This window comes from Stegostoma tigrinum, chromosome 26 (genome assembly GCF_030684315.1).
Source record: "Stegostoma tigrinum isolate sSteTig4 chromosome 26, sSteTig4.hap1, whole genome shotgun sequence".
Taxonomy (NCBI): Eukaryota; Metazoa; Chordata; class Chondrichthyes; order Orectolobiformes; family Stegostomatidae; genus Stegostoma; species Stegostoma tigrinum.
The window spans coordinates 7,711,037-7,734,159 of NC_081379.1; the positions used below are offsets into that span (position 1 = coordinate 7,711,037).

The 23,123-nt window shown below is 39.8% G+C and overlaps 1 protein-coding gene across 3 annotated transcripts in view; it reads left to right on the top strand.

Moving 5' to 3' along the window:
- pi4kab (phosphatidylinositol 4-kinase, catalytic, alpha b) overlaps window positions 1–23,123 on the top strand; it is a 152,600-nt gene that overhangs the window by 124,493 nt on the left and 4,984 nt on the right. For 2 of the 3 annotated variants that reach the window (XM_059654935.1, XM_059654936.1), the window contains 11 exons: window positions 2,106–2,273; window positions 4,162–4,215; window positions 5,658–5,778; window positions 8,263–8,392; window positions 13,423–13,493; window positions 13,822–13,894; window positions 14,120–14,190; window positions 16,179–16,285; window positions 17,451–17,555; window positions 18,312–18,437; window positions 19,596–19,716. In XM_059654935.1, coding sequence (XP_059510918.1) covers window positions 2,106–2,273; window positions 4,162–4,215; window positions 5,658–5,778; window positions 8,263–8,392; window positions 13,423–13,493; window positions 13,822–13,894; window positions 14,120–14,190; window positions 16,179–16,285; window positions 17,451–17,555; window positions 18,312–18,437; window positions 19,596–19,716 — 1,147 coding nt within the window. Of the gene's footprint in view, window positions 1–2,105; window positions 2,274–4,161; window positions 4,216–5,657; window positions 5,779–8,262; window positions 8,393–13,422; window positions 13,494–13,821; window positions 13,895–14,119; window positions 14,191–16,178; window positions 16,286–17,450; window positions 17,556–18,311; window positions 18,438–19,595; window positions 19,717–23,123 lie in introns of those variants that run through there. The other variant, XM_059654937.1, reaches the window with a different exon arrangement.

The following is a 23,123-nucleotide window of genomic DNA, read 5'->3' on the forward strand; positions in this document are numbered from 1 at the left end:
GACACCTTTTGCCTTTGGCAAAATGTACAACTGCTTGCATGAGTAAACTCTGCCAGACATCTGCTCAATTAGGGAGATTGGCCAACAAAACAAAGCAGAGATGCCATAGGCATGAGCAACACACCCTTGTATCAGCATATGTGACTGTAATGTAATGAAAAGATAATTCATACACCCACTGGAATGCTTGGAGGGCTGGCCCTTTTACAGTCTTGTTACCCTTCAACTCTAAAACTGTCAGCAAAATTATCTTGAATATGGCTAATACTGTTCCCACAAAATCTTAAAAGCACAAAGAGGGGATTTAATCGCAGTTTTTACAATGAAATAATTTGTTGGACTGAATATAGAGAAGTTGATTTCTAACGTTAGAGTGTGACAAAAACAATGGTGAGGAAAAGACTAACTGCCCTATCAAGTGTGACCTACTTTAGTAACAATTTAAAATCGTCACTCAAAGTTTACGAGAGGCTTTAGGAGAAATTTCTTAGTACAGCATGATATATTAATCACCCCTTGTAGTAATATAAGTGCTGTTCTACTGGATGACAAAACTGGACTGACATTTAAAGCATATGGGGAGAGAACAGGAAGTAGGGATTAGATTGAGTTGCTTTACTTTGTGTACGATTGTGCATCAATTGGTCAGTTACAATACTATGAAGTTTTATGGTAAAGTTAAGACTATGAGCCACTGGGTGAAATAACTTAAATGAAATAGCTGTTGGTAGCTATTAGTTGATTTGCTGCCAAAATAATGGTGAAGCTGAAGCCGTTTAAGGTTATTTAGGTATAAAGGGCATAGCAGATGATTAAACCCACATAACTCCGACATTACTGTTCATGTTATTGTGTTCCACCATGCGTTTTGTGAAATTGGCACTTTGCTGTCTGCCTCACCGTGGATGGGTATTAGTTGTAAGGTTGCTGTGTTTGTAGAATAGATGTAAACTACACTCACCGTAACAAAAACTAACTTTCTGTTTCAGTCTCAGTACCTTTTTAATGTCAAAGTGTTAATTACAGCCAGCAATTTCTGTAGTTCTGGAAAAAGTTAACGTATTATGATTACGAAGTCTCACTTCTTCAGCTCTTAATTACTGGAGAAATGTATAAATATAGACATTTGAATGTTTATTTTTTTACTTTATATTTTATAATTTGTTCCTGCTCTCAATGCTTTTTTCTTTTATTCCCTTTACATCTCTGTAACTCTGTTTTGACATTGAATGCACACACTCTGTCATTCCTTTATGTCTTTGTGATATTTATTTCAAAAACCTTTAACCTGATTATTGAAGCAGATTAGTTATTTATTCCATTAACGCTGGTCGCAGATGTCCAGTTACCCCTCACTGTGACGCTATCACCTCTCGCAGAAAGTAACCTGTCAGCTAAAAGATTGAAAACCTAAAACATGTAAAGGAAGTCCAACTAAGAGTAGACGCTGTTAAATCTTGCATTGCAGCAAATTATGACTTAGAGTGCAGAAGAATGCCAGACTGGAGATTAAAACGTTCCAGAAGGAAGTGACCCTGTCATTTTCTCCTGTTTCCCACTCTGTAGTTAGCAGTGTGATCTTTTTCTAGCATGTTTTCTCAAAATAGCTTGTGTTTCAAATGAACTCCTTGCATACCAATATATCAATGGAACGAAAAACAGATGTTAAGTCGTTGGTGTAGGTTGGAGCCTAGTTAAAGCAACGTTATTAAGTTTGTGAAAGGAGTGAAAATGTGATAAGGTGGTGGAACTTTTCATTGCAAGGGAAGAGTAGTCATTGATGGCTGAGTGGGATGAGTGAGAAACAGGTCGGTAACCTGTGTAGGAGGGGTAAAGAGTGTATTTGGAAATGCACATTTCTAGAAGAAACAGAAGAAAATAAGCACAAGGATCAAAATAATATGTAAAACAAGTGAGTAGTAGTTTTTTTGTGCTGCATTCACATTATATTTTGAACTGTCTTGATGAAATAATTTGTGTACATGGCAGTTGCTAAAACTGTAACATGATCTGTTAAACTTGTAACTTACTTTTCAATTGGTTAATCTTTGAAATAAGTTTTTGTATGTTTGTTGATAGCCAGTCTTGGTGTCCTTGTTTTGTAGCATCTGGTCACTTTGCATACCATTGATGCCGATGCCCCAGAGCTGAGCCATATTTTATGTTGGGCACCTACAGATCCACCAACTGCCCTCTCTTACTTTTCAAGTTTGTATCCACCACATCCACTGACTGCACAGTATGCTGTAAAAGTGCTGCGTTCATTTCCTCCGGTAAGAATCCAGTAGTTTATAAATTAAGTACTCAGAATGTGGTATTGAACGTATGAAAAGTCTTGCATGTTATACACACTTCCAGGAACTACCATACTTGTGTTCTGTAGCTGTTTTTCAGGTCATTCTAATTATTATAAACGTGTTCTCCAGCTCATCAAGGAAGAAAAGTTGGTAATGTTTTGTACATTTGGCAGTCTAGTACAGTAATTTGTTTTTTGTTGCGAATCAGGTCATCAGCAAGTGTGGCACTCTAAGTGTGATGGATACAACATAACTACCAGAGTTTGTTTTGTGTAGATTACATCTTAAATGATTGTGTTTCAATTTTGGCATAGTAGTTAGAGCACTACCTCCAACCTAAGAACAGATATTCCTACATTCATTTCGTTCATCAAGTATTGAAATTGTGGCTATCCACCTTGAGATTTTCTTGAACAGTTGGTATTCTGAGAGTTATATATTGTCACTGATCCTTTACAAAGTAGATTGTAGTATTTGCAGACCCGTCCTTCAGTGCCAGTGCACCCAACCTTGCCCTTTCACCTCTCCATGCAGACAATGCTGACAGTTGTCATCCTTGGGACATGTTGATGCTTAACCTCAGGGTCTTATTTCTCTGCATAAGTGAGCCCTCAGAACAACGGCGGACATTCCTCCTCATTGCATTTTAGTTTTATTGATGTATCACTGAGGCTGCACATTGAACTCTATTTGAGAGGCTTTGACTAGGAACATGACAAAATGCAAACAGAAACAGAAATTATTGGAGAAACTCAGCAGTTCTAGCGACATGTGTGGGAAGAAAGCGCAGTCAACATTTTGAGCCCAGTGGTCCTTGTTTAGAATTTCCTGCTTTTTTATTTTTGTTGCTTGGCTGCAATCATATGCAACGTGGGGGAGGTATTGGCCTAATGATATTATCACTGGCTTGTTAATCCGGAGACCCTGATAACGTTCTGGGGCCCAGGTTCGAATGCTGCTATGGCAGATGGTGGAACTTGAATTCAGTAAATTAAGAATCTAATGATGACCATGAATCCAATGTCGATTGTCTGAAAAACCCATCTGGTTCACTACTGCCCTTTAGGGAAGGAAATTATCATCCTTCCCTGGCCTGGCCTACACCCGATTCCAGAGTAATGTGGTTCACTCTTAACTACCCTTAGGGATGGGCAATAAATGCTACCTAACCAGAGACACCCTCATCCTGTGAATGAATAAAGCATTTTAAGAAATGAATTAAAGAAATTGTTGGAAGATAGTAAATTTTTTGTTTCAGATTTCCAGCATCCACAGTTCCTTGTGTTTTGTTTAATGGTAAAATGCAACATTAAAGTCTAATTGCAAGGTGCTTACGTGAAAATCACTTCTTTGGTCTGTTAATTTTTTTTAAACTTGAAACTGCAAACAGATCCTGGGAAATTGAAATCTTTTCACTGTATGATAGATAAATCTTGCATCTGACCGTATTTTTAGAAGAAAGTATATTCCCACGCCATTAACTAACTGCCTTTTTGAAGTAAAATTCACAATACGTGATGCTTACTTTTACCTGTTATTAGTCCATTTACTGCACTCAGGTATCACCAGTATTCAGACGTTGCTTACCTTCCAGTTCCTTCTCTGTGGGGACATTTCCAGCTGAAGTGGGAATCCCTAATTTCTCTATAGAGATGCTGACAGACCCTGCTGCAAACTCCCAACATCTGGCTTTTTTTTGTCGGTTGGCTAGAATCACGTGCGGCAGGAAAAAAAAAGGAATGAAAAGAATTTTGGGAAGATTGTAAATTTTTTATTTGAAGATATTGGAGAAAACCATCTACTTGTGGGGTGTGTGTTTTGACTGATCTGCTAATCACTACCTTCTCCTTATTTCCTCACACAGGATGCAATTCTGTTCTACATTCCGCAAATTGTTCAAGCTCTCCGATATGATAAGGTAGAGTACGCATTCACTTTATTTGTTTAAAGGCAGACAAGAAAGGACTTTGCTACTTCACACTGTCATTTGGTTTACTATCTACTGAACTTAAAGGTTCAGAAATTCATGGAACAAAAGCAAAGTTGCTGGTAAAATTCAGGCCTGGCAGCATCTACGAAGGAAAAACAGAGTTAACATTTCGGGTCCGGTGACCCTTCCTCAGAAGGCCTTTGGCGTATTTTTCTTGGAAAGAATGACTTTTCCATTCTAATGCGAAGACTTGTGCATTTCTCCAAATTTTCTTTCGATGCAACATTGTTTGATTTGTTGCATTTGCTTTTGAAAAATATAATTGCTGTCGACAGGGTACAATCTGAAAAGTGGATTTGTTTTCTCTTTTAAATTTTTCACCACTCCCATATTATGTTCATGTTATGGAAGTATCAAGGAACCTAGTCAAATATTGAATCCTAAGCCACAGTGGACAGGCTGTGCTGAAAATAGGAAGAAAGGACTTTGGAGCAAGAGTAGGCTATTTGTCCCTTCCAGCTTGTTCCTCGTTTTAATAAGTTCATGGTTGAGGTGGTTTTGATCTCGGCTCCACTTTACAGTCTGCTTCTTACAGCCCCTTCCCTCCCTGTCCATCAAAATCTGTTTAACTCAGCCTTAAATAAATATAAAGACACTGCCTCACTACCTTCTGGAGAAGAGCATGCCACACTCTAATAAATTGGCAAGTGGGGAAAAAAAATCTTCTCGTCTCTGTCCTAAAAGAAGATCTCTTTTTCTTAAACTGTCTCCTAGTTTCAGTTTCCCTAACGAGGAATTATCCTCATGGTATCCATGCTATTCAGTTCCCTCAAGATCACATACATATCAGTACGATCAACTCTCATTCTGCTAAACTAAATCATATTGCAAGCTGAATCCTGAGAAGACTTGCTTTGGAACTTAAATTCTCATTTGTACTTGCTGCAATGTTTGGCCTTTGGGGGTCCTGTAAAATTCTTGGAAGCTTGCCAGGAACAATTCGGAATTCCAGCTGCAGCTATTTTTTTTCAAATCACAGACATATTCATATAAATGACTGGTGGACCAAACAACTTCCTTTTTAATGAGCATTGATATTTGGTCTTGCATGTACATGTTAAAGAATCACCTGCTGTGTGTAGCTCCTTCTGCCATGAGATCTGCTAGTACAGTGTACCAGGCTTACACATCCTCTTAGCTTGTCTTCAACTACTGTGTGACATCTGGCATTCAGCTACATCTGGGGCAATCCTGTTTCTATCCTCTATTTTGTCTTCTAGAAGAGATCCTTGGAGCTTTTGAACCTGCAACAAGTGTATTTTCGGACTATTATGCCAGCTGGAAGAACTATGAATACTACTTACCTCTAGACTGTTAAATTTTCATGTGTTAGCTCTATTAACCCAGTGTTATTTTACAATATATTCTAGATGGGATATGTGAGAGAGTATATCTTATGCGCAGCAGCCAAGTCTCAGCTTTTAGGTCATCAGTTTATTTGGAACATGAAAACCAATATATACACTGATGAAGAAGGCAGCCATAAGGACCGTAAGTATTTAGACCACTGTATTGTATGAAGGACAATAGACCTTTGTTCATTGTCCCATTCCTTAACCAGCTGTGTAATTGATGTTCCTCTGTTAGTTCTGCCTATGCTTGGGGTTGTGAGTGTCATTAATCTGGCCAGGATTTTCTGTCTTTACCTTTTTCTCTCGAGAAGGTGATAGCAAGCTTTTGTGATTGAACTGTTTTGACTACAGCAAGTCCATGTTAAAAGAAAAACTGCTGAAATATTTAAACAAAAGTGAAATACTGTGCATGCCGGAGATCAAAAATAAACAACACAATGTGCTAGAGAAACTCAGCAAGTCCGGCAGCATCTGTGGAAAGGAAACAGTTAACTTTCTGAATTCAGTGTGAATTTTCTTCAGAATCGAAGCATTAAGTAAAGTTCCCCTCTCTCGAAGTGCTGCCAGACCTGGTGAATTTCTCCAGCACTTTGTTTTCACTTACGCTGCAATATTTGTTTAATGGGTCTGTTTTGCTTTCTTAACTGAAAGGATCACATGACAAGACTTTTAAACTGCTCAGACTTTTTTTTAAACTGTAGGAAACAACAGATTAAAAGCAACATAGAATGAGTTGCCTATGGACAGGTTTTATTCAAAGCTACAAGAAAGTTTATTGCCAACTTCTAAAGCAACTAAAAGCCTCCTATGCATGCACGCGTGCACACACACTCCTGCCATTGTCCAGGCAGATGACATCTAATCTCAGAACTGATTTACACAGTAGGGGACAAATGGGAGAATTTATACCTCTAGCGAAAGTAAGGCTAATCTTCAGGCCTCATTTAAATCCGCATGCATTGACTCTGGTTGAACTGAGGATAGACTGTTACCCACATCTAATGTGGTGGTTGGCAGCCTCTTGTAGATTGAACTGTACACGAGATCGAGTGATTCAGATATTTCAGGAAAACATTTAACCCAACCCTACAGTAGTTTTCACTGGGTACTTCCCCTCCCCTCAAAACCCATTTCCATCTACCTTGTATTCAGGTAGAAATGCTACAGCTATCTTCTAGATTCCCAACTTCATTCTATGCTGGAGTTATGTAGGTTAAATGAAATGTAATGAAAATGAACAAATGAAAAGGTACAGTACAGGGACATGCCCTTCAGCCCTCCAAGCCTCTGCCAACCATCAGGCCCTAATTAATCTAAAAACAAACCTGCCATTTTTTTGGATACGTATCTCTCTCTCCCCTCCCTATTCATGTACCCCTATTCATGTTAAAGTATAACTTTATAAAATCTGATATTTCTAACATCTACCTGGGATGAGGAGACTAATAGTCTATGCACCGTCAACACAACTGCCCTGACCATTGTTTACAGGTATGAAAGTCTTGTGTCTCTTTCCCATTAAAGCAACCTGGGTCCCTCTTTCACCCTTAGTAACCAAGTCAGTCAGACCTGCTGGCAGGTAGAGTTTAGAGCTGGTCGAGTAATACCTTTTTGTAATCGTTATTCATAAAAGGGTTTGAATCCCCAGTGCTACTTTGTAAAGCAAGCTATTGGAGTAAAAGCCAGAGACAGATTTAAATTGCATACTTCAGGTCCTGTTATGTTTCTTCAAATCCAAACATTTATGCCAACCAAAACTGTCAAAGGTTGCATCTCTGTCCTGTCACACTGATGGTAAAAATCTTGATCTATTTCATTTTTTTGGAGTGATCTATACTGTCATTACACTTTCATAAGAGTTTGCAAATCAGGGACAGTGAAAAATTTGATGCTTTTCTTTCTTTTAGATATGTACTTGCTTTCATTCATACCACAAATGCAATCCGTTGTCTGTTGTCTAGAAAAGACTTTGTTATTCTGTAAAAGCGCTAAAAAATGTGACCGTTTTGCCTTGTAGGACTTTTCTGAGCTCTTAAAAGTCATGGGCATAATGCCAGTTGATCAGATCATCAATTTGATTCAGTATTGGGTTACAGACACAAATTGTGTTTGGCCAGCTGAGTAACCCATTGGGCACAGGTTGTTGCTCTATAAGCTTGTCGCAGACTAGAATGGTAGACTGTGCAGTTCCTTGCATGATTAGCTGCATGATATCATTGTAAAATCTCTATTATAATGTCTAGGTGGGGTGGGAAAATGAAGAAAAACATCTGAAAATGAAAAGGTGTGTTTTACAATAGACAACGCCAACAACTGGTGGGCAGGTTGAAGAACGATGTTTGACAGTAGCTTGGAAAAAAAATGGTGGCTGCTTGTATTTTTTTGTACCTCTGAATGGGTTTACAATGCCAGCAGGCCTATGAAAGTGGAGAGATCAAAGCAAAGAACAGTGTCAATGGGTTTATGTTTGTGAAGTAATCCTGCCTTACACAAATTATATAGCTTACTAACTCTGGTAAATCTCATCTGGCTTCAGGCTGGAGCAAGTCCCATTTGATTGCTGAATTGGCAGATTTCTCAATGAGAAAGCAACTGGGTGTTTCTTTGTTTGTTTTGTTGGCAGCTGATATTGGTGAGTTACTGGAACAACTGATAGAAGAAATCACTGGTTCGTTATCAGGCCCAGCTAAAGATTTCTACCAGCGAGAGTATGACTTCTTCAACAAAATCACCAATGTTTCTGCTATCATCAAGTAAGATGATGAACTCTCATGTTATTTTGAAAATTGGTATGATAACTGTTCTCTTGCCCTTACCAATCAACAGAAAGCACTTTGGTTGCACAAAGATGATGGAATTCTTTTGTCCACATTTCATTTTCCTGTCCATCAGCCAAGAGAGCTTTTTTAAAAAAAAATTCTTTATTTTACACTTAGCTTCTGCAAAAAGAACAGACAGGCAAGCACATGCAACTTCACTGTGCCTATGACACCATGATGTTGCAATGACTGTGATTGAAAAGAAACGGTGTTGATTTTTCAGGTTCTTCCATTGTTTAAAAGCACACACGATAACCTGGGCTACCCGTCACGGTCTCTCTGCAAAACCTTGATCTATTATTTGAATATTTTATACATTTGTTTGAGCTTGGGAAGGACCAAGCATTTTTTTTTCATGCATTTAGGTTTTTTCTTGTAAAGGCACAAGCAAATATTGGAACCTGTCTGGTGCCAGGTGCAATTGCCAAAATGGAACCATTAACTTTTCAACCCTGAGAAACCCTTTCCTAGTACCTTGATTTTAGAATTTTCATCCTTATATTTGAACATCACTGTGGCCTGGTCCTCTCCTATCTCTGCAATCTCCTTCGCACCATGACCAACTGAGATATCCGCAGTGTTCCAATTCTTGCCCCTTTAAACGCTTGATTTTTAACTGCTTCTCCGCTACTGACCATGCTTTCTGCTACCAAGGGCCCCAGCTCTGGAATTCCTTCCTTAAACCCATTGGCCTCTCTGCTCCTTTAAGATCGTCCTTAAAACCAACTTCGTTGATCAGGCTTTTGGTCACCTAATATCTTAATGAGGCTCAGCGCTAAGGGTTTTTTTAGTGATAACCTTATGTTGTGCCTTGAGACATTTTCCTGTATTAAAGAATGATATAAATAAATTTTTGAATGTTAGCATTTATTATCCAAGGCTTTAATAATGGAGGCATAGAACACGAGAGTTAGGAGGTTATGGTGAACTTACGTAGGACATAAGTTCAGCTTCATTGGGAGTATTGTTCTGGGCACCACACTTCAGGAATAATGTGAAGGTGTTGGAGACCATGTGGAAATGATTCACAGCTACAGGTTTAGGGATGAAGAACATTAATAATGATGATTATTTGAAGAAGTTAGTGCTTTTTTTCCTTTGGAGAAGAACCCTGACAAAATTCCAGCAACAGCGCTGAAGATGCTGGGTGGTCCAGAACTTACTGCACCCCAAGAGAAGATGTTCCAGTACAGTTACAATAGCGGCAATTGTCTGACCATGTGAAAAATTGCCCAGACATGTCCTGTACACGAAAGCAGGAAAAATCTAACCCAGCCAATTTGTGCTGCCTCATCAGTAAAGTGATAGAAGGTGTCACCAACAGTACTATCAAGCAGCACCTGCTCACCAAAAACCTGCTCAATGATGCCCAATTGGGGTTCTGTCAGATCTACTTAGCTCCTGACTCATTACACCCTTGATAATAAAGTTGCTTTTGACTGAGCGAGGCATTGAGGAGCCCTAGCAAGACTGGAGTGAATTGGAATCTGGGAAATCTCTCTGCTGGTTGGAATTCTACCTGACAAAGAGGAAGATTGCTATTGTAGTTAAAAGTCAGACTCTATCTCTGCAGGAGTCCCTTATGGTCGCGTCCTTGGCCCAACCATCTTCACCCAATTCAACGACTTTCCCCCTGTCATAAGGGAATGTTTGTTGATAATTGCACAATGTTCGCCATTCATCACTCTTGAGATACTGAAGCAGCCTGTGCTCAAAGGCAACAAGATCTAGACGGTATTCAGACTTTAGGCTGACAAATAGCAAGTAAAATTCACACTGCACAAGTGCGAGGTAATGACCATCTCCAACAAGCAAGAACCTGACCATCATCCATTGTCATTCAGTGATATCGCCATCACTGAATTTTCTACTGTCAACAACCTGGAGGTTGCTGTTGACCAGAAACTGAACTGGGCGAGTCATATAAATACTGTGGCAAAAACAGCCGGCCAAAGGCTAGGAATCCTGCGGTGAGTAATTCACCTCCTTACTGCCCAAAGCCCGTCCAACATCACGTGGTCACATTTAAGTTACATGGGATCCCCAGTGATACAAAATTGGTCATAGAATACAGAGAGTAGATGAGGATATTTTTCTGACCGGGGTTTGTGATTGGTAGCATTCCACAAGGAATAGTACTGGGAACTCTTGTTTATGATATTTATAAATTATTTGGATAAAAATGTAGGTGGTCTGATTAGTAAATTTGCGAAGGACATGAAAGCTTTTGGAGTTTTGTGTGTAGTTCTGGCTGCCACACTAAAGGAAGAACGTAGGGGCTTTGGAGAGAGTGCCAGAAGAGGTTTACCAGGATGTTACCTGGATTTGAGTGATTAGGTAAAAGGAGAGGTTGGACAAACTTGGGGTCAGTGATAATGGGAACAGCAGATGCTGGAGAATCCAAGATAACAAAGTGTGGGGCTGGATGAACGCAGCAGCATCTCAGGAGCACAAAAGCTGACGTTTCGGGCCTAGACCCTTCGCGAAACGTCAGCTTTTGTGCTCCTGAGATGCCGCTGGGCCTGCTGTGTTCATCCAGCCCCACACTTTGTTATCTTGGACAAACTTGGATTGTTTTCATTAGAGTGTCGGAAGCAGAGGAGTGAACCGGTAGAAGTATATCACTTTGTGAGGGGTGAGGTTAGGGTGGGATAGTTGGAGTCTTTTTCCCAGGATAAAAATGTCAAGTACTCGAGGGCATAGGTTTAAGGCGAGAGGGGGCAAGTTTAAAAGAGATGAGTGAGGCAGGTTTCTTTTTTTACACAGGGTGGCAGTTGTCTGGAAGGGGCGATTCCAGGGGAGTTGATTGAAGCAGATGCGATAGTAACATTTAACAGGCATTTAGGCAGACACATGAACAGGCAGGGAATGGAGAGATGTGGACCACGTGCAGGGACATGGGAGTAGGGTATGATGGTTGGCACAGACATGGTAGGCCAAAGGGTCTGTTCCTGTGCTGGACTGTTCTTTGTTCAATCTACAAGGCGCAAGTGAGGAGTATGGTGGAACACTACCCACTTGTCTGGATGAGTGAAGCTCCAACGACACTCAGAAACTTGATACCATCCAGGACAAAGCACCCACTTGATTGACATCACATCCCCACACACTCACTCTCTCCATCACCAAAGCTCTGTAGACTACACCTTCCAAACCCCATAACCACTATCGGTTAGAAGGACAAAAGCAGTAGATACATTAGAACACCTCCACCTGCAAGATTCCTGCTTTCCCCCCTCCCATTCATTGATCCTTTGGCAGTAATGCATGAGTTCCAACTCATGCCTTGTCCCGTTCTCTTATCTCTGAGCTTACTGCCCTACATTTGGTTCATCATCCAGCAATGCATTTTTATCCTTATTTTCAAATCCCTTCATTTTTTAATATCTCCACATCTCCAGTAACTTTCTCCAGCCCTTCAGCCATCAGAGATCTCTGATGCAATTACCAGGGTCAATTACCCATCTCTGATTTTATCCTATCATTGGTGGCGATGTCTTTAACTGCCTGGGGCAAATACTATGAATTTTCCTCCCTAAGCTGCTGCTGCTGCTTCTCCTTTCCTTTTAAAGTGTTCTTTAAAATGTGTCTCTTTGACCATGTTGTTAGTCATTTCTACATATAATCCTTTCAATTTTATTTGATAGCGCAAGTGAAGTAATTGGTAAATTTTACTATATTTTGAGATGCTATATAAATACAAGCTTTAGCGGTTTCCAACACCACCCCTCATACATCAACAACCAAATTTTTTTCCCTTCCAGAATAAAGACAGTCTAGTACAATGTGATGAAGTTTTAAATAAAGCAATGTTTAATATATTCTAAACTAGAAATATTTGTGACTTTGAAATGAAGAGTCGTCTTTTTAATTGTGTGACTTTCAGTGCAATCATCAGTTGCTGAAACAATTCACGTACTGTTTAGAAATTGATCTTCGTGAAGTGGAGACACGCCAATATTTTAAGTGCTTATTTTAAAGCTGTAAATTCCGCAATGAAAGAAAATTGCAAGCGTACATTGCGTGTTTTTAAGAAATATTTTTAAAACACTTTCTGAAGGCAAAAAAAAGTGAAGGCAATCGAGAGCTGACATTTAATTCCATGGGACACGTTTTACTGAAGTGGAGTAATTTGTTCACCTTGTTTACTTATGAAGTAATTCCCAGTTGCTTCATTATGATTAGCTTGGTTTCATTACGGTGCTGTTTCTAAGTGCATCCATGTCCGAATCTCTAATTAGAAGTTAAAGCTTTAACTCTTTCTTTATTTTAGCCACTATATTTGTCCCTCCTTTATGAATTAAATTTTTATCGATCAGACACTTGCTTTGAGAAATTGTGAATATTTACCTAAAATTCCACAATTAATTCTGTTCGATACTGACACTGCACAAAATTAGAATGTGGAGACTGACTATCAGTGAAGATGCACGGGTCCCTGAAAGAAATGGTCTCCATTTCATCTCAGTTTTTGCCTTACTACCCAATTTGCATTTTCAGCTGTGCAGGAGTGCAGAGCTGAAAGGATTTTCTGAAACTAAGTTTGCAATATAAATGCCGTCTTTTTTTATTTGTTCTTTCATGGGATGTTGGTATTATTGTCAAGGCCTACGTTTATTTCCCATCCTGCATAGTCCTTGTGTCTTTCCGCATGAGGTCGGCAGAGTTTCTTTCATGAATGACGTTCATAGTTTTTAACAACAGTCGATAATTGTTTTGTGTTCACCATAACCAAGATTAGGTGCCCGTTCCACGTTAATTCATTGAATCACATTTCACCAGCTGCTGTGGTGGGATTTGTCCCTATTGCAACTATTCAGTCCTCAGGATTACTAGTCCAGTGCTATCATATCGCTGTTATTCTGTCTTAATTACAAATAAATAATCTTTGGCTATGTCTTATCAGAAAAGTAGTAAACTGAAAGAACATTGGATTACTCAGAATGCTTCCCTTCCTCTTTCAGGCCATATCCTAAAGGTGAAGAAAGGAAGAAAGCTTGTCTGAAGGCCTTATCTGAGGTTAAAGTCCAGCCTGGTAAGAGAATGTACCTTTCTTGGGACATTTCAAATACCAGTGTCGTATCAGTTGTCATTTTGTAAATGTTTCCATATCTTTAATGGTTTGCAATTTGAGAGTCTTTTCTTTAGAAAACTGTATTGTTCTCAGCTATTTTTACATTAAAGCGAATGGGCTGTAATGGCATAGCGGCAGTAGGCATACCTCTGAGCCAACAGGCCCAGGCTCAAGCTGTACCTGTTCCAGAAGTGTGTAACAGAAACTCTGAACAAAATGATTTTAGAAATATCTACGATAATGAGGAGAAGAACACTGAAACATTGGTCTGTTTTCTTTTTGGTTTCAGGTTGTTACCTTCCCAGTAATCCAGAAGCTATTGTTTTGGACATTGACTACAAGTCAGGAACTCCCATGCAGAGGTGCATTTGATTTGAGTCATGGAAGTCCATTCAGTCACCTCCTTAAATACTTAGTACTGTAGATGGCCTTGTCATGTTCAATAATTAATAATGTTATGAAATACCTTAATTGCATTTTAGTTTAATTTCGGTATTTCCTGTAAATAGAGGCTGAGAAAGTTAGCACTTTTTTAAAAATCCTTTGCATACTCATACATGTCTATGCATTTATTTCTTGTTGCACAGTGCTGCAAAAGCTCCCTACCTGGCAAAGTTTAAAGTAAAACGGTGTGGTGTATCTGAGTTGGAAAGGGAAGGTCAGTAAAACCAATTGTATTCTGGTTATTTTACATTCCGTTTGGTGTGAAATCTGCTGACATTAAAGATTTCTTGTTCATGTCTAGTCAACCGTGTCACTAAGTTCAGGTAATCAGGGGTATAATTGAAGGGTGTATACAGAGATAAGATTCTGTTTTCATTTTTGTTGATTAGCTTGGAAATGGTTTTCATAGAGTGATACTTTGACAAAGGAGGCCATTCAACCCGTCAATCGGATGTGGCTTCTTTAAAGCATTATCTGGTTTTTATTTATAGTAGCATAATTCATCTTCAGAAACTTTCAATGAGTTCTGAGGAAGGGTCACCGGACCCAAAATGGTAACTTTGTTTTTTCCTTCACAGATGCTGCCGGACCTGCTGAGCTTTTCCAGCAACTTTGTTTTTGTTAAATGAGTACCATTTGGGATCTTTGTTCAATTGAAGCACACATTATTTTTAAACATAGTAATTAACACATTAAAAATGGACATCGGCTCTACCTGAGCCAATAAACTCTTTGCAATCCCTGACGTATCACTGCACGGTCCTGACTTGCAGGACAGAAGGTGAAAGTTATAATTTATCGGAACCCGGGATTGTGCATTTTCCCAGGGAATTAATATGCAGATCCCTCAGGGCCACTATTGCCCATCATCCACTAACTAATTCCAATAGAAGAATCCTATGAGCTGGGCTATTATTTACTTGGAGGAATCCAGGAGTGGGATAACAACCAGCCCAGATATTCCCTCCCAGTTTTGTATTTTTTTAAGAAAACAATGAGCTGTACTTTGTTTCACAGGAATGTCCCTCCATCCCTCATGTTTATTAACTGCTTTGAAATTTGATGACTGTAAACCATTTCACAAACTTCTTCAAATGACAAGATCAAAGGCAGATTCTCTCCTCTGGGCAGCCAAGGTTGAGGGCAAGATACTCATCAGGACACACTGGGGGAATTACTTACCATTCTTTGAATTAAATCTGAAACAGGATAGTGCAAGAATTCAAGATATAATCTGAAAGACAGTGGCTGTGCTATTGAACACTCACTCAATCCTGCATTGCAGTTGTGCCCTACAGTTACCTGCCCAAAGATTAATACAGGTCACCTTTTCTCTGCTTAAGGTAGGGGGAATGGAAGTTGTGTTTTAGTAGATAGATTTTTGTTGAAATAAAGCGGCCAAATGCAGACATTCCTCAAATTTTCGCTCCCTGACACTCGGTTGGTGTTAAATTAGTGGTGATTACAGTTCAGTATAACTAAGCAATGATAGAACTAAACATTTTCCAACTTGGATAGCTTCTGAGATTACAAAAAAATTGCAAAATAGCAAACTTGAGCAATTGGTCTCTTTCAATACTGAGTATATAATTTAGCTTTGTTTCCGTTGTTGTGCCTCAGTATCTGATCCTCTGTAAGATGTAACAAGCCATTTTTAATTCTAAATGTGTTGCACAAAAGCAGGTTCTTTGTATAACCAAGCTCCTCCATGGAATAAGCCTATTCAATCACCATCAGCTCCTCCTTTCATTCAGTTACTAAAAAAAACCAATCAGTTTTGTGGAAACCACTATGCCATAGATGTAACTTCTCACTATACTTGATGTTAAAGAATACGACCACCTGTACACCAAGGGTAACAAGAACATCCTCTTGATGAATTGGCCATACACTCTGAGTGAGGCTTTGTGAATAAGTACTGAGTGAGTACCAGATTAGCTGGCCCATGTTGCTCCCCACAGTCGCACAGTGCATAGCCTAAAAGCTAAGGTAGCTGAGCTGTTAGTGACTGTGGGAAAAATTTTGCATCAAAAGGCAGCATCTTCTAGAAGGGTAAGCAAAAGCTTTGGTGTGTTCTAATCATCTTCAAACTTAAATGCCCAAATAAATCAATCTTCTACATCATTTCTGTGCTTTAACCGTATGAGTTAAACATTGAAGTGACATGTTATTACAGTGAAGAATAATGAATATGATTTCCAGGTCTTCGGTCCTGTTCTGATGACACTGATGACAGTACAGAGAATGATGATTCTGAAAGGATATGTTGGCAGGCTGCCATTTTTAAAGTTGGTGATGACTGCAGACAGGTAAAAACCTTCATTTCGTTTTAGTAGTTTTATAACGGTTTATAAATACTGACATTAACTTACCAAACCTGAATGAATCAAAATAAGAACTAGTGGACCATTGGCGGGATCTACTTACATTGGAGTATGACCTAATGCCCAAAAAAGGCCGAATTCAAACAGCTTGACAAGAGCATTACCGAACAAAATTTAACATCGAGCCAACTAAAGTGATATCAGGGCTAGTGGCCAGAGTTTTGGCCAAAGGGAAGGTTTTATTGAGTGTGTGAAAAGAGGAAAACTTGGTTGAAATATTTACAATTTGGAGAGAGAATTCCGCAGCATATACTTCGAACAATGGAAGTCGTGGCTACCAATGGATTACAGATGAAAATTATTGTTCTGCATAGGAGGTGCAATTTTGGAAAGTTATGGGATTGGAGAAACTGATGGTGACTTGGTGGGTTAATTCCACGGAATGATTTGAAATTGAGATGAGAATTATGAAGTCAAGATTTTGCTTCAAATAATTGTCATTAAGTGCTTTTGGATGTCTGTATACATAAGACAGCACAATATCAATTCATGTTTGCTCATTTGTTCTTTGAAAAAGTTTAAATGTCACTTGTAGTTTTAGTTTTCCCACTAGTTCCAAATGATTTAGATCTGGTCAGCTATTAGAAAGTCATTTTAACCAGTGAATTTGTAACAAATGGAGGATGCTGGAGATGCCTTCTCCCAATCTCCCTCTCAAACAGTGACATGGAGGCTGTGCGATAAACAAGACCATGTTCGCCCATTGCAGGTCAGCTATACTTCCCATAAATCCAAAAATTAGGTGCCAGCATATTGCTGTAATAAAATAAAACCTGACTGAATGAGATAATGGCCAGTGACCACACAAAACCTGCAATCTGTTTTGATGGGTGAAAATCCTGACCCTCAAACTGAGTCCAGTTTTAACTTTTGTTTTGCATGGAGACTATATTTGGCAGAATGATTTTTTTTTCTAACCCTTTCCATTTTAGCAGTAACTATTTTCACGTTCAGTGTGAAACTTCATGAAAATAATTCTGTGTTATTATACCTGGAACATTTTTATGAGAAAATTACTTTCAAATAGTTTAATTTTCATTTGGTATCGCCTGGCTCTCAAAACATGTTCATTGTGTGTTTGTCTCCACAGGATATGTTAGCGTTACAAATCATTGGTCTTTTCAAGAACATTATTCAGCTTGTTGGTTTGGATCTCTTTGTCTTTCCATACAGAGTAGTGGCAACAGCTCCAGGGGTATGTCTTGCATGGTAGAATGATATTGAAGCATGTTTCTATTAGTTTCTGTGATTGTTCAATAAATGTATTGGGACCCAGTTACTTGCATACAGGTTAAAAATAGGAGGACAACTATACTGTCACTGCCTGAAGATCTAACCTAGAAAAGCTGCCATAAGTCAGACCAACACATTTCTGGAGTTGATATCGTGTTTAAAGAATTAATTGTACCTCATGTTCAATTGAGACCGAATGCCAGCAAGTGGAGAATTTCTCTCCATAAAGCTAGAAGAAATAGGATGGGGAATAGGCCATTCATCCTGCGAGGCAGCTCCTTCACTCAATAGAATCCAAGCTGATCTGACATTGTTTTCAATGTCAAAACCTTTACTTCAAATAATGTAGACTTTTTTTAATGTATATACTAGCTTTTCAACAAATTCATGTTTTTTTTAAATAAACAGACCAAGTGTTCTTTCCTTGAAGCCTTGCTGCAAAGGGCCGATATTTATCAGTATGCACTAGTAATTGGCAGCTATGAAATCAGTGCAGGCAAAATCATGTCACGCTCAGCATTAATTTTCTGATGTGCCAGATAAGCAGATGAGACAGGTTGCTGATAAAGAGCATTTGTAAAACCGACTCTGTGATGTTTACTGTTTGGGTTATTGTCAGCTTATTACTCGGTGAATTAAATCCTGTATAGCAATGGAGTTATCAGATGGAAGCTCATTGTAAGTGGATGTGAAGTGTAACAGCAATTTAACTTTTCAGTGTGGAGTTATCGAATGCATCCCAGACTGCAAATCACGAGATCAGCTGGGCCGGCAAACTGATTTTGGAATGTATGATTACTTCAGGAACCAGTATGGAGATGAATCAACTTTAGCATTCACAAAGGTAAAGTTTGGCATCTCTGCAACAAGAAATATTGGTTGTACATTGGAAGGGGCAATCAATGATGTGTTACTGCTGCAAAGAAATGAGTGTTCTTTTCTTTAAATTGGACAGGGTCAAGAAGTGACCTTACAGGTTAGAAAGATGTGAAATGTTTCCAAATGTTGGAGAATGCAAAACCAAACCACACGGGGATAAGATGGTGATTAATAAATCCAGTAGGGAATTCTGGAAGAAATAAAAATTCTCCAGAAAATGATGGGTGTGTGAAGAGTGGTTGTGGTGAGAAGCGTTAAAACATTTAATAAGAAGCTAGGTAAATCGGTGAAGGATAAGAGATAGAAGGTTATGCTAATGGGGTTAGATGAAGTAGGGTAGACGGGACTCTCATAGAGTGTAACCAGCGCCAAAGACCTATTGAGCCAAATGGCCCATATCTGCTCTGACTTCGGTTTACATAACCATGATTGTTTGATCTAGGGCTATTATTTACTGCTCACAGTGGTGCACATTATTGCTGTTGCTCACATCTCTGCATGATTTCACCTAGTTTAGAGTTCCCCAATCATCATCAATTGCTTCACTGAAGACCTTTCATCATAAGGCCAGAGAAGAGGAGTTTGCTTACGATAGACAGCATTCACTCCCATTCATAACTCGTTAGATATTAAAGTACTCCATTCCTGTGTGGAGCAAGACCTGGGTAACATTCAAGACTGAGAATGACAACTGGCGAGTGGTTGTTGCATCACACAAGTGTTGGACAATGTTCATCTCCAACCAGAGGACCTAAGCATCTCCCCTTAATGCTCAATGATATTGCCATTGCTGAACTGAGAGGCTAGGAATGTGGTGGCTCCTGATTCCTCCAGCATGTGTCTACTGTCTACAAAGTACAAATCATCGGCATGATGGAATACTCTCCACTTGCCCGGAAAGGTTCTACTCCAACTACACAAAGATGGAAATGAAATTTCCACTCTCTTCAGAATTTAGATCTTGACACACCAAGCTTAAGCATGTGCTCTGTGCATGTTATAAACCAAGTTATCTTTTTTAGGAAAGGGAAGGTGGTACTAGTTTTGTTAATACACCTGCTGTCTTTGATGTTGGTTCATTGATCATCCACCCTACAATTATTATTTCCTGTCTTTCCCGAAGGCACGGTATAATTTTATCCGCAGTATGGCTGCCTATAGCCTCCTCCTCTTCTTGCTCCAAATAAAAGACCGACACAATGGGAACATCATGTTGGACAAGAAAGGTCATCTCATCCACATAGGTCAGTGCTCAACTTGCAGGAACAGTACAAAGTCTCGTCTGCGTCACAAACTTAGTTGTTGATTTTTGTTTGTGTCTCTGCCAAATCACTAGTTTTATTTCTGTTGCCTTCCCCTGCGCCTGTTGAACAGCCTCTCACACCTATCACTTTCCATTTCCCAGTCACCAGTTCTTTTCAGTGAACTTTTTGTTTAAGCTAATTTTTTACCCATTTCCTAATTTATTAAACCTGAGATTGAATGTAACAATAAATGGTAATTCTCTAGACAGGAATCACCACTCTGGTACAAACGCACACTTGAGGATGATGTAACAGTGATATCACTGGGCTAAAAGTCCTGGGGACACTGGTTCAAATCCCTCTGTTAGAGTAGGTGGAATTTAAATTTAATTAGATTATTAAATACCTTTTATAGCTAGTCTCAGTAACGGTGACCATGAAACAACAGTGACATAAGATTGTCACTAATGGCATGCAAAAAATCTGCCTGCGGTAGCAAGAACTGCAGATATTGGAGTCAGTGTCAATACAGCGTGGAGCTGGAGGAACACAGCAGGTCAGACAGCATCAGAGGAGCAAGAGAGTTGATGTTCCAGTTCTGATGAAGGGTCCTGACTCGGAATGTCAATTTTCCTGCTCCTGTGATGCTGCCTGACCTGCTGTGTTCCTCAAGCTCCACGCAAGGAAATCTGCCATCCTTACCTGGTCTGGTCTGTATGTGACTCTGGATTCACAGCGATGTGATTGATCCTTAAATGATCCAACAAGCCACTTGGCTGAAAGGCCTGGGTAATCAGCAGCGAACGTTAATTTTGCAATGACACTCAATCATGAAAGAACAAAGACAAACAAACACAAACAAATAGCCCTGTGGAGATTGGAGATGGAAAAGAAGTATACAAGTAGAAGAACAAAAACAATGAACTGCGGATGCTGGATATCTGAAACAAAACCAGCAACTACTGGAAAATCTCAGCAGATGTGGTAGTGTCTGCAGAGAGAGAAACCGCATCAATGTTCGCATCCAACTGTTAACCCTGCTTTTCTTTCTACGGATGCTGCCAGACTGCTGAGTTTCTCCAGTAAGTTTTTTTTATTGTATGTTACAGAAGATCTCTGGTCTGTGAAAAGCACCAAGATCATATCTTGGTTCTCAAGAATCTGCATCTTGACATCTGCTGACTAACTCAGTGACCAGGAAGTTGTTGCTTATGAACCTCTGTTTATACTTTGGTTCTGGGTTGACTAGTTTTAAAAAAAGCAAGTAGTGAATATAAAGCTGGAGGATTTTGCCCGTTCCTGCCCACGACCACTGTTGCTGTCATTGCTGGACAGAGCTGTGATTAATCTGCACTCCATGTACTGTGCACTGTCCTTGTCCCAACTTTAGAACAGAGAGATAGAGACAGTGGCAGCAGCATCCTTCCACCTACATGGCAATAAAGGTGTGCAGCAAATCGAACCTACTGTGGTGGGGTAACTTCAAATGGTGCACTTCTAACAGTGAAAGAGACTACAGTTACAAAGTTTAAAAGCCATTTGGATAAGTGCATGAATAAGAAATGTTTGGAGAGATGTGCGCCAAGTATGGGCAGATGGGACTAGTTTAGTTTGGAATTATGGTTGACATGGACTGGTCGGACCATAAGGCCTCTTTCTGTGCTGTATGACTCCATGACTCTAAGCCACGAGACACTGATTCAGTGGAAAAGATGCAAAAAGCATTTGCAAGGACATTAGCACACCTCTGCATCTACGTTCAGCAAAAAAAGTGTTGGGTTTGATTTCTTTAGGTGCGTTAACACTGAGGTTCTGCCGATGCTGGAGTCAGAGATAACCGTGTGGAGCTGACGGAACACAGCAGGGCAGGCAGCGTCAGGAGGAGCAGGAAAGCTTACATTTTGGGCTTTTCTGAAGAAGGGTCCAGACCTGAAATGTCAGCTTTCCTGCTCCTCTGATGCTGCCTGGCCTGCTGTGTTCCGACAGCTCCACACTGTGTTAACATTGAGGTGTGACCTTGATAGGAATCTTGACAATTCTTAATGTATCCATTGTGCTGAGGAAACCATATTTGGGGGTCAAAAATATGCAGTAGTCATTATATAATCCAATAGTTTTAAAGTTGCCAGGATTCTTTAATTATAAGTTTGGTTGTTTGGTGTCACTTGCTTCCCTTTTACTGAAAAAAGCTGCTGATTGCTAGCCAACGGTTGAACAGCAAGTGTGGACAGTATCAATGCCACATTTGTGAATGAGAAATATTTTCTTGAGGAAGGGGAAAGGGAACAATAATGTCTTGATGAGCAGGGTTAGGAGCCTCCCTTGCCCCAGACCTGCAAATCCGAACATGGAGCAGTCACTGCTGATAAGTGGCATCTGGCAGCTGGTAAGTGTCTACGTACTCATGTCTTCAGAATTAAAGTGGCTGCTGTAATTGAGTCACTGTAGAAACAGTGATAATGGGAACTGCAGATGCTGGAGAATCCAAGATAATGAAATGTGAGGCTGGATGAACACAGCAGGCCAAGCAGCATCTCAGGAGCAGCAGGTGTTTTCTGCTGAAGATCTTACACCTGTGGCTGGTTCAGCCACTGGGAAGGTGGTGACTGCCCTCTGCCTGTTGCTGAATTATATCATTGATGTCTGCTGAATGACTAATCTGTTATGAGTGGATTGAAGGGGCTGATATATGTGTGGGCTCTCCTGAGGCAAAAAGCTAGCATGCCTGATGCTAGAATATTGGAGCAGGGCCGTCCCTCCTGTGTCACGGTTGGTAATCTGATCACCTGAGCTCTGTAGATTTACAGGCGTGTCTCATTTTCACCTTTCAATCTTTGCAAATTTAACAGGCCGAACAAAATAAAAAGAAACCTTGCACTTATGCAGTGTCTTTCACCACCCAAGATGTTCCAAAGCAATTGACAGTCAGTTACGTACTTGAAGATTTGCAATATTGTAATTTAAAATAGGAAACATAGCAGCCAGTTTGTGCACAGCAAGCTGCGACAAACAGCTCTGAGTTTAAAGTGTTGATGATTTCAATTGAAGGCTAAACCTTAATCAGGACACTGGGGAGAAATGTTTTGCTCTTGGGAATGAACCCATGAGATCTTGTTGAGCTATCTGAAAAGGCAGACGTCACCATTAGTTTAATATCTCATCTGACAATGCAGCATTTCCTCAGCACCTCACAAATGTGTCAGCCTACGTTTTGTTCTCAAGTATGTTGATTGTGGCTTGAACTCTGAACCCAGAATGTTACTGCAGAGCTTAGACCAATAGCAAACACAGAATGCTGGAGAAACTCAGTAGCTCTGACAGCATCTGTAGAGAGAGAGAAGCAGAGTTAACATTTTGAGTCCAGTATGACTCCTGTTCAGAGCGAAGCGTTACACACCTAGCTTAAT